Source organism: Calonectris borealis, chromosome 10 (genome assembly GCF_964195595.1).
Source record: "Calonectris borealis chromosome 10, bCalBor7.hap1.2, whole genome shotgun sequence".
Lineage (NCBI taxonomy): Eukaryota > Metazoa > Chordata > Aves > Procellariiformes > Procellariidae > Calonectris > Calonectris borealis.
In genome coordinates, this window is record NC_134321.1 from 16,352,248 (window position 1) to 16,364,884 (window position 12,637).

General features: G+C 37.3%; 1 protein-coding gene across 1 annotated transcript in view; it reads right to left on the reverse strand.

The window, feature by feature from the left end:
* Positions 1-12,637, reverse strand: part of CACNA1D (calcium voltage-gated channel subunit alpha1 D) — a 205,188-nt gene that overhangs the window by 18,455 nt on the left and 174,096 nt on the right. Inside the window, exon 39 of the mRNA XM_075158487.1 lies at positions 9,631-9,761. Coding sequence (XP_075014588.1) covers positions 9,631-9,761 — 131 coding nt within the window. The remainder of the gene's footprint in view (positions 1-9,630; positions 9,762-12,637) is intronic.

A 12,637-nucleotide genomic window follows, 5' to 3' on the forward strand; every position in this document is an offset into this window, starting at 1 on the left:
GTTCTGCCACCATATATACACCTAATATCCATCTCAGCTCACCAGATTGAAAACTTGCCTGGTTTGCAAGGCTGTTAAATCAGTCAGGTGGATCACATTTCTAAGAAAATGTGTTTAATAATCCCAGTATATTGCAGAACATAAAATTGTTCAGTTCTGTTCATCTCTAACGTTCCAACACAGAGTATTATTATTTGCTATACACAAATGTCTTTGCCTAATGTACCTGTAAAAAAATACATATTTTTTTCTCACATGGGTGTTAATATTTGTGTGCATTTACCCTATACCTTTTAGCAAATTTTGTTTTCATCAAAGACATTGGAAGATGAAAGGGTCTGACAGAACAGATAAAACATGCAAGAGATGTTTAGGCACCAGTTATATACGGACAACATTGATCAAAACTGCATCATTGAATTATTCATGCTGTTCTGCAGGAGAACATCTGTTGTTTCCACTCAGGTTTTTCTATTTTGTTGTTGTTTGTTTGAAGCAGAGGAAGAAAAGAGATTAATGCTACTGTGTGTGTTTGCCTCTAATTCTATTCTAGAGATTTCACTAGAAGTTTGCAAAAGAAGTTATTTCTTATTCAGTCACTTTCTTGCCAAAATTTAATTTTTAATGCCTTCCTTGCTTAGTTTTTTCCTTGTAGGAAAGATGAGACGTATCAATAGTTAGTTAGCAAACCAATGACACACAGTGCGCTGAACAACATAATTACATAATAAACCCAAGCATGTCTTTAAATAGGCTTTCCTGTAAATGCACAAAATGACTTTGAATTAACACGATAATTCTGTGCAGCTGTGCTTTATGAGGCATAATAGCACCTGCAATGTTTTCAAGATGGCATGAAGCACTAATACCCCAGTGCTGTGTCCTAAATAGCATCTCAAGAGACAATTAATGATGCCCCTGTCTCTGACACAGCATTGAGATGACACACATGTGCTTTCAAATGCTGAAATAATAGAGCTGTAGGAGTCCCTCAGTGAGAAAAAATGTCATATGACTAATAACTGTATTTCTGAATTAGTCATTTAGAGAGAGATAAGCTTAAAGATGCTTGAAAAACACCTCATGCCAAAACATCAAAACATTTAAAAGTTAAGTTAAACATTAAAACATTAAACAGTTAAACATTTTAAAAAGACTACTTTTAACAAATGCCAAGTAGATTTAAAATCAATTTTCCACATCTATAGTATGCATAAAACAGTAACCATTTAGATATATGTCTCATATTAAGAAATTTGTGTATAATGCAAGACTCCAGAGTCATGACTTTATGAAAACATTTAAATGCTTATAAATACTGGAACTACAAAAAGATAATTTTCCCTTTATCTAAACTCAGCCCACATCCATTTTAAGGTATGGTGCAACCTACATATAGATGCAGCTTAAGCTTGGTTTAAGAAGTGCAAGCACAATACCCTTATTTAAATAATAAGAAATACTATCACCTACGCTATTTCTAGTCACATAAAATACACAATGCTCCCTCTTTTGAGGCATCGTATAGTGATACGAGGAAATGGAAGAGACATTTGTAAGCTTTGCTTCATGGATTTTAGAAGAATGATGGATATTTAAGTATATTGCTATATAAACACACTGGGTCTGAAATAAAGCATAAAACATAAATTCTAAATACCTAGGTCTTCCAAGCTTCAGAATACGGAAAGCCTATGGCTCTGAAAATGTTCACATAAACCATTACATTTGTAGATGATGAATGTTTTTACTACCTGCTTATTTTAGAGCAAAGAAAACGAAAAAGAACAAAAAACTCCAAAGCTACACTGACACTTTAACATAAAAATAAACTGAGGTTAGTATGAACAGAATACAATGCAAGAACTACTAAAATAAGAAAATAAGCATGCAGAAAAATTGCTGAATAGACCTACGCTATAGCAGTGAACGTAAGAGACATAGTAGTCAAGTCTTGTTTCCCCAGTGTTATTCATCTTCATAGAGCCCATCTTCTAACGCTGAAGCTGAGTGCACTGCTCTACAACTACACAAAAGCTCCGTGCTTTCAGTCAAACCCAGACTCCCTTCAAGCTAAGCCTTTCTGTGAACACAACATGAACATGGAAGCACAATTAAATTGAACTTGAGCAACATATTAACCCCTCAGCTGATGCCTACTAGAGGGTTTTTTCTTTTTTCTTTTACTGTTTACTGCAGGGTTGATATTACTTATAAAATTTGCAGGCAGAAAAAAGCATAATTAGTTTAATCTGAAACACATTCCCAAAATCATGTTCAGCTCAATAAATCAGTGCTTTTGTGTACCTGTGATGTGAAGGGAAATATCCCTTATCTTTTATTTGTATGTATTAACAAAGAAGGTTACATGTAAAGAAATGTGAAATATAGATGCAAACTTTACATAGTTTACAGTAAGTATTTTCCCTAGGAAAAATAGCGTAGAATTAATTCATTCACTCTAAGTACTAGATGAAAGTAATTAAACTTGTTCATGCATCACTTAACATTTATTTTACTAGAATGTGACTACTGTTTGGCTCAATACAAATTTCCATCACTACAAAAATACATCTCCTAAACTACTGCTGCAAGTATAATTTTGTTCTGATTTTACCCAGAAAATATATTTCTTTTCACTGCTTAGGTATCCGTCAATAGCATAAGAAAGGCTATTGTGAACCCTAAGGAATTTTTCTTCTCGTGTCCTAGGAGCACATCTAACACCACAAAAACAATGGTGGGTAGCTAAGATGAACTGATCACCTATCATTTCAGAACCACTTGCTTTTCTTCCCTTCATAAGGAGTGAAAGCCCCTGGGTCTGCAGAAGACAGACTGTTGTCATTCCAAGGAATTGTTATTTCATTTCTGAAGATGTTTTTGGTGACGTTTAGACAAACTGCTGTTGGTTATAATTTGAAGTGTCCTTTTCTGAGTGAGGAGGAATTTGAAACTTCATGGCAAAAAGTCTTTACTGAATAGCCGAGCAGATAATCTCCTGAGACCCACTGCACTTTCTAGAATGCTTCCTCTTCTCTACATGTACCCAAACAGCAGCCTGTGTTAGGCTAACAGCAAATGCTGCATACTTGAAGAAAAACTGAGCCATACAGAATAAAAATCACCCTGAATGCAATTATTGTGGCGTAAGAAGGGGCATTCCTGCCTGCTGCATGCTCTGGCATTCACAAAGCAAATCTAGTTTTGCAGGGAGCTCTGTTCTAATCTCCTAACTCAGCCCAAATTTTTACTGTTTCTTCCCCCCCCCCCCCCCCCCCCCCCCCGCAACATTTCTCAACCCCAATATCAGAAGAAGTTGTTTTCTTTATTCCAGTTGGGTCAAGGTTCTGGCCCCAAAATGGTGAGAATGCCAGTGACATTCTCTTGACACAGTACGCAAGTTTTGGTCTCATGCAACCAAATAAAATTCAGGCAAAGGATGAGATTTTCACAGTTTCATGTGTTAAAACTCCTAAAGTCATAATGACGAAAAAAAGTATTCTGTACTTATTCTAGTGTTAATTCAGAAGCTGCTGATTTTACAGCTTCTACACTGTTCCCTGGGAGGCAGACACAGCCACTCCTCACACTACAGTGCCTGGAAGAGTCTGATCAAATGCTGGTCATGGTTGAATAAAATCTCTTACAAAAGTAAATGTCTACCCACCCAACACTATCAGTTTTCCTTTTCTTTCTCTAGTTTAGCTTGTTACACTACCATTACCACTGCGAAAGAGTCACCTACATAGTGAAGAGGCATTTCTAAGAAATATTTTATCAAATTAAGGACCAAGTATCACTACCTTGCAGTGAGAGAAATTCAAGTGGGCTAAAGAGAAATGGAAGGGGAAGAAAAAAATAATCTTTACAACAGGTGTTTTTAAAGCTCTGTTAGTTTTCCTATTAGAGAATTCAATATCAATTTCAAATGTGTTCAGTCTTGTTAAATACTGAACAAGTACTGATCAAGATCAACTATAACATCCTCTTACTTAACAGTTTCAAAAGGACAGAGGCAGCAGTTTTAACAGCGCTGCATGAAAAGTGCAGTTCATTTCAAAGTGAAAGCAGAATCAAGTGCAACCCCTCTGATTTTGTTGGCAGAAAGGCAGGGTAACTCTCCATTACCTATAAAACTCTCAGAACCTTGGAGGGGAAAAAACGCACCTTATTTTCTCATTTCTTTTTCTTGATGTTTTGCATCTCTTGACGTCTTTGACATCAGAGAAACAGCAGCCAAGAGGATACCCTTAGTGTGATTCCCTGTTTGTGCACATCTTTATCACTGATGTCAGATACATAAATATCATCAGGGCTAGGTAGTTAATTCACACTGCAAGTTATGAATATTTTTGTTTTGTTTTATAAAGCTATATAGTAAAGGAAGAACCTAAAGCAACAGAAAACCTTTTTCACTAGTTTGAATTTTTCAAACATTATCTGAAATTAAATTTGAGAGTGTTAGCATTGTAACTTTAACTAGAAGTAATTAAGGATGCAAGAGGTGTGTATGTAAGAAAGCAGGGTTAAGTAAAACAGTTCATTCAGAAAGCCTAAGAACTCTATCAATTATTTCCTTAAGCCATTGAATCTCCTGTAACTCAAAACTGCTTTTCAATAACCATGTGACTATACATAACAAAACATTCTTTAGAAGTAAGAAAAAAGTACATCCCTTGCATTCTTCAAAAGTCAAAGGATGATAAATGTTTCTTGAAATGTAAGAGTATTTTACTGACAAATATACACTAATAACTGGTTCAAGTGGGATAAGAGGCTTGATAAAGTAAATTTTGCTGTAATAATTTGGCTGTGAAGTGCTGGAAAAACATTTTGATGCCAATATAACTGCACACATAGAATGTTTTTATCTAGTGAATTGCGAATGACAGAAAAGACATTTGGGAGAAGGGTAAAATTAAGGTGCCATTGATTTTAGTTATTACATCTACTGCCAAAACTTCTTGATCTAACAAAAAAAAAAAGTATCTTTTTACTTAACCTTGAAATTAAATCCTTTTTGTATTTCTCTAAAGATAACACCGTATAAGAACAGTATTTTTACACACGCTCCTTCGTCAGTCTGCCTTCCTGGGTCCACAGATTGAATCTTCAGCTGAATAATATGGCTTCCAAGGGAAGATTTATTCCCACACTTGCTGAAACAGGACTTATTAACATGACTAATGTAGACTACCAGAAAACCTCATTGGACTTTCCTGAGCTCCCAGAATTTTGTCCTGTGTTATGCAATTCTCTTCAACTAACTAAAGATGGTGTAGATGATGCCTTATCTTTTATACTAGATTTTTTTAAAATGCTTTTCTTGCTGAAAACATTACTTTTTATAACCTTGAATTCTAGTTGTAATACTGTGAAGATTTTGCTTTGCAGTTCTACAAAACTTTTTATCTTGCATGTCAAAGTTATTAAATTATTGCGCATCATTTTTCTGCCTACGTTAACATAAGTCATTCCATCAGAAACAGCAGCATGAGAAGTAAATGTTTTAAACAGTTTTAGCTAAAAGCAAGGCATCCAACTTAATATCCTAGAATATAACTAAAGGACTAGTTACAAAAAAAAAAAGTAGGCATAGCTCTCTTGGAAAAAGCAGTGCCTTAGGCCTTTTGACAGTTACATGGTTTTCCCTTCAGTATTTTCAAATGTACTAAATAAATCTATCATAAAAACAAACAAAAAAACCCCAAAACCCCAACAAAATACCACTGAGAACATGAGGAATAAAGAAAGGCAAAGAAGAGTGATCTATGTTAAAAAAAAACTGTTACATTCTCATAAAACAGGGAAAATGGCAACATCCATTAATTTCTTGCCTCAACAGTTGTCCTGAGAATTAAAACACAGAATGGGTTTCGTCACAAGGAACATACATCTTCTCTCTCAAAGTGGATGTTTACTCCCTGAAGCCAGGAAGAGAGTGACATGGCCAACTACAGGAATCAGCAGGATTATAAAACTGTAACTCACCTCTTGCTTCATTCAACAGTTAAGAATGGATTCTAAAGTTTGATAACATGTTGTTTTGTCCCTTTCTTGCAGGAGAAAGCAGATAAGGAAGGCCAGGCTAGATAATACAGCAATTGCAGGGTTTATGAGATCCTTAGGAAGCATGTTCTTAACTAATTCACTAGTTCTGCAGGTAATTCCAACTACCGCAAGAGAAAGTTACAGATGTCAGCAAAAGTACAAGAGCATTTATTGCTCATATAGCTTTTGACACAAACTGGAACAGGTGACATTGCTTTTTATCTGCTGGATTGCTTAAGGATTTTGCAACATGACAACTGATCTGCAGTAGGGTGAGATGTTGACAAGAATATGAAAATATGGTTGGTCTTGTTCTTTACAAATAGAAGAATCGGATGGCTGGAAAGCCTTTTCTTATTGTAGCCTGATAAAAGTATTTTCCTCATTTAAAGCTTTAAGAAAACAATTCCTAGTATAGGAAGGTTTTGGATGACAGAGCTTGAAAAACTAAAGACAGACTTAGCCCAGCTTCTGCTGCTCTCATCTCTTCTAGCAGTCCAGAAAGCAGAAGCTGTTTGCACTGATATTATCATGAGTACTAGACACTGTGAAATCTTAGCTAGTTTAAAGGAGAAACTAAAGAAAAGCTACTGCTGAAGTCACATCCCTGCCCTGGTTACAGGAAGTTTCTAACTTCAAAAAGAAAATCCTCAAACAATGAAAAGATAAGATACATACAGCCAAGTATAAAAATAAAGGTCCCATATTTACTGGCAGATTTCAGTGACAGGAACTCAGGTGTAGCTGAGGATATTTTTCCCCTCCAGAGAGGAGAGAAGGCTGACTAACTTAGTACTTTTTTTTGTTCACAATCTGTTCCACCCATACCTTAGCAAGCAAAGTCAGGTGCTGCAATAATGTATGTGCAGTTTGTATGATTAGTTTACGTGGAGATATATAAATAAACAGTAAATTTATCTGGATGAACTGGGTAATAAAGACTTAAGTCCACTGTGATTGCTATATGAAGTTCCTTCAGTGTCTACAATGGAAGTGTGGCGTGTATTGACATAATAGTCATCACAATTTCCCTAAGAAACTGGAAGAGAGACAGAGTGATATTGAATGTTTCTGCTTTTCTTAGTCTATTGTTTACCAGACAGAACTGCAAACACTAGTTTACTTAGAGTACTTGAGAGAATAAGTGGGAAAAAAGCTACTATTAGCTCTCCAAGAACTGAAGTAACATCTTCATAGTCACAAGCCTTTCATAGATCATTCAACAAAACTTCTGTAGTTGAAAAACAAGTTTGATCGTATACCCATAAATTATGCTACCAAAAATAGTTGTTAAGAACATAGGTTTTTGAAAACCTATAAATTTTTTTTTTTTTAAAAAACCTTATGAGTTTTATAAGCATTTAAGCTTTGGACAAAGCAAGTCTGGAATGAAGAGGCTGAAAATGGAGAGACATCAGATTTTTATACATTATAAAGCCAAAAGGATCCTCTGTGATCATTTATACTAACTTCCCTATAATGCATCCCACAGGACTGTTCTCAGGGGCATTGATCAGAAGAAATCAATTCCTTGTTGAAGTAGAATATCTCTTTTAGAAAGATATCCAGGTCTGTTTTAAATCTGTATCCTCATATAATTAATTATTCTAACAAATATGGCATTTTGACTTTGAATTTGACTTGCTGTAGCTTTCAGTATTGAATTATATTATTCCTTTATATGCTGGACTGAAAACCCCGTAAGTCTGCGCTTTTTCCCAACCATAGGTTTCAGGTTTCTTTGAAACAGCATTTCCACTTTTATTTGGTAAATCGAGTTGCTATTGGTTTGTTAGAAAGACAAAAGCAGAAGAGAGGAAAATGGGGAGAAAGAAAGAAATAACCTTCCCATCTACCAGCCTGGCTCATTTTATTACCATAGGAGCATTGTTTTAATCAGCAAAAAACTAAGTGCCGTGCCTCAAATCCCATAAGCCTTTGCAAATTCCTAGAAGAGATTCATGGTCTTTTTTTTTAGCTCTTCTGAATTGAAAAATATTTGTCTAAAGACAGAGGAAGAGCTAATTCTTTCTGGTTTCATCTTGCCCTCCGTCTTTGTTATTTAACAGGAAGCGTGATCTGATAATAAACAACAGAGCACACTCACATTTGGAAACTCAGTGTTTGTTTCTATATTGTTATGTGTGCAACTTCAAAAACACAAGTGCAAAACCATAATACTGTGGCTTAAAACTAACTTTGAGCTCCTTATGCTCAAATACTTCTGAAATGAAAAAGTCTGCAAAGTCCTTCCTAAAAATCCGGTGTCTTTCACTTCCCTCTCAACTGTTTCCAGTCTTTTTCTTTTTATCTCTTCCATTCCCCGTAATTTTCTCTTCTCTCATGATATGCAAATATAGTTCATACTGTCCTGGCAAGCCATGTGCTCACATATCAATAGCAAGAATCGTGTTGAATCTTTCTCTGCCTGTTGCATCTCATGCTTACAGTGACTTGGAACAGAATGTGTGTCAGAGCTGCCAGCAAAGACATTCTTAGGAAATAGGAATGTAACAAATTACCCACTTCAGACAGCAAAGATCATTCTGCTAGATTAAAGTACAAACCAGCAGGATTTTTAACAAAGAAAACAGTATCTGAATCAGGTTAACACATTCCTCCCCTTTTAGAAAGGGATTTTCACAACATATTCCTAAATTTTGGCATCAAAATAAAAAAAGCTATCAGAAACGTTAAGTATCTTCATAGTTTGTAGGAATCTACTCAGCATTAACTGAAATTCAGAAAGTCCCAATCCAATAAAAAAGGTGCAGTGTATGATGTCTGGAATTATTTGAGGACAGCCTTCCATTTGCCTGTTTCAAAGTTCATAATACAAAGGGTATCACTGGACAGAAATGTTCAGAATATACTCTTTAGTTAACATATACTCTGTGGACTGCTTGCTGCAGGCCTGTTGAGAGACAGATGGCCAAATCTATTGTCCTGGTTTCCATTTGATAGCTTGTTTTAAGAGACAGACAGAAGTACATGACATTAATGTAGTATGGTAATATTACTTCCTATAAAAGAAATTGATTAATGTGAAGTTCAAAATTTGCAAATATTAAAAAATACTGAGAAGAAGGTATTTCACCAGTAATCATAAATGGAAAAGAAAAAGAACAATGAGAATTAAGAAGAAAAATGATACCATATAAAAACCTCTTTATTATAAGGTAATGCATATTTGGACGTTTTCCAAGAACTGGCTTATTGCATTATAGGAACACAAGAAATTAAAGAGTTAAAGCAAAACAAAGAATGGAAATGATAGCTCAGACTTCATTTATCTGATTTTACATCAGCAACTTCAGACTGATGTATCAACTAGACTTGCTAAGAAATTTTATAACTGTTGCTACTGTTTGAGTAATCCACAGAGAATAACTTTTAGCACTTACCTTGTTATAGACAGAATAGCAGGATTATGTTTTACTTTTCTGACGAATAAGGGCCAAAAGTGTCCCAGCTAAATAAAATCCTTGCAGCACTGCACAATCATCAATATTCATCTACCTGCTATTTCAAGTAAGCTCACAAAATGGTTAGTTAAAAATGTAAAAACAAAATCACCTGCAGAGCAATCGTGGTATTCTTCGCAGGATATTTCCCCACCAGTCCTTGTTCTTTGCGTTTCTTGAATTTCCTAAAGTAGTCCTGTATCAGGAAGGTGGCATAGAACTTCCCCACGGTTACCTCATCATCTAAATGAACAGACCAGACAGATCTCTCCCAAGTCAGCACATTTATCAATAGCCTGTACACTCATATCTGATTTGGGGGGAAAAATGTGATGGGTGCAATAGGTACTATGCTTTCAGCTTACAACAATGGAACCTGTAACTAACTTAAAAGCAATGTTTTAGCAAGCAGTCTAGGCTCAGTCAGTTAAGTGAACTCATCCTTTATCAAGAAGAAAATACAATACTTTACCAAGTCTCACGTACTTCTAAGTAAGTTCATGTAAGTTTCTAGCAAAACCATAAACACGTTTGTGTATGCGTAGAAGCTGAAAGACTGGCTTTAGTTACTTGGAATAAATGGATGAAAATAAAAGCTACTATGACTTACATACACATAGGTTTATGAAAGGCAGGTCCTGCTTGACTAACCTGATCTCCTTCTATGACAAGATGACCCACTCAATGGATGAGGGAAAGGCTGTGGATGTGGTCTACCTAGACTTTAGTAAAGCCTTTGACATGGTTTCCCACAGCATTCTCTTGGAGAAACCGGCTGCTTATGGCTTGGACAGGTGTACTCTTTGCTGGGTAAAAACTGGCTGGATGTCCAGGCCCAAAATGTTGTGGTGAATGGAGTTAAACCCAGTTCACGGCCAGTCACAATTGGTGTTCCCCAGGGTTCAGTACTGGGGCCAGTTCTGTTCAATATCTTCATCAACGATCTGGATGAGGGGATCAAGTGCTCCCTCAGTAAGGCAGCAGACAACACCAAGCTGGGCGGCAGTGTTGATCTGCTCGAGGGTAGGAAGGCTCTGCAGAGGGACCTGGACAGGCTGGATCGATGGGCCGAGGCCAACTCCATGAGGTTCAACAAGGCCAAGTGCCGGGTCCTGCACTTGGGTCACAACAACCCCAGGCAACGCTACAGGCTTGGGGAAGAGTGGCTGGAAAGCTGCCCAGAGGAAAAGGACCTGGGGGTGCTGGTCGACAGTCGGCTGAACATGAGCCGGCAGTGTGCCCAGGTGGCCAAGAAGGCCAACGGCATCCTGGCCTGCATCAGAACTAGTGTGGCCAGCAGGAGCAGGGAGGTGATCGTGCCCCTGTACTCGGCACTGGTGAGGCCGCACCTCGAATCCTGTGTTCGGTTTTGGGCCCCTCAGTACAAGAAGGACATGGAGGTGCTGGAGCGTGTCCAGGGAGGGCAACGAAGCTGGTGAAGGGCCTGGAGCACAAGTCTGATGGGGAGCGGCTGAGGGAACTGGGGTTGTTTAGCCTGGAGAAGAGGAGGCTGAGGGGAGACCTCATCGCGCTCTACAACTGCCTGAAAGGAGGTTGGAGCGAGGTGGGGGTTGGTCTCTTCTCCCAAGTAAATGGCCTCAAGTTGTGCCAGGGGAGGTTTAGATTGGACATTAGGAAAAATTTCTTTACTGAAAGGGTTGTCAGGCCTTGGAACAGGCTGCCCAGGGAAGTGGTTGAGTCACGAACCCTGGAAGTAGTTAAAAAATGTGTAGATGTGGCGCTTAGGGACATGGTTTAGTGGTGGACTTGGCAGTGCTAGGTTAACGGTTGGACTTGATGATCTTAAAGGTCTTTTCCAACCTAAACGATTCTATGATTCTATGTTCATAAGAGTGACTCTATAAAAAAAAAAAAGTCCTGCTTACAATATCTTTTTTTTTTTCACTGCTGAACCAAATTTGCTTAGTCAGTGTATCTATATAGCATTGTTCTGATTGCATAAGGCCTTAGACATCTTTACAGCCTGCTTTGCTATGCACATTTTTTTACTGGTGTCATGCCCTCACTGTAATACCCGGGCATCTTCCAGTTTGAATTTTATTTGTGTCCCAGATGCTCATGTTGGGCTGTATCTTCTGCTATCTTACTGTCACCCAATAAGACAGATTCTAGACTCTGAGGAAATCCCACAGAGGTTACAATTTCACATATTTTCTACGAGGCTCTTGCTTAAGTGAAGATGTGGTTCTTAGCCATCTTCTAGATAGGTGATGATGATAATAGTAAATATGAAACAACATGACACTTTCCCACATTATTGTATTGTGTCAGCTCTGCAATGCTGATAGAAATGAAAATAACTTCCATCAGTTAATTTAGTACAATTCAAAAGATACGCAAACAGCAAGTGCAGTAAAACCTAGCATTTTTACAGAGTCACTGTTGTGAACAAAATCCAAATTTCAAAGTTTTCAAAGTTCAAAGGCAGGTACCTTATAAGGATATCGAAATCATCTGGTTCATAGCATGTTAAGAATGTATGTGCCTGTTTTATGAGTCCCATTGAATCATTTAGCTGTGCAGGTTTGGTCTCTTGATGAGTAATGCTTGCCAGCAAACTAGGAATAGTTTTCTATTCAAAAACATTGCTTTTGTTTTCACACACTTTTTTCTCCTAGAGTTATCTGGCACGAAGTTAGCTATTCCCTTTCTGCTGTGCTGCCTCATCTCCTGATTTTTTTCAGTATCTTGAGATAGCTATTTGCAACACGGTTGCTAGTTGGCTACTGCCATACATAAAGGAGGGCTGGTGTGTTTTAGGCATCAAATTTCTCTCCAGTGTTAGGACCCACATCCTGATGGGCAGTGAGCTCCTCTCATTCCACTTGCCCTTGCTGGGACAGACAGGTGCTTAACACATCTCAGGATCTGGGTTACTCTGTACAGTTGTGACATGACTAAACACGGAAAATCTAACATGCCCAGGCACATTTTAACACCTTTGTTAGAAAGTATAGGGTTTTTTTAGTTTTATGTCATTTGTTTTCTCCATATTTTAACTCTCTAATGGAGCTTTAGGATAGACTTGAGTTTAGTTTTTCATTTTGTTTTGTGGGTTTTTTTTTTTACATACGAACATATTCTGTTAAGCAAGCCTT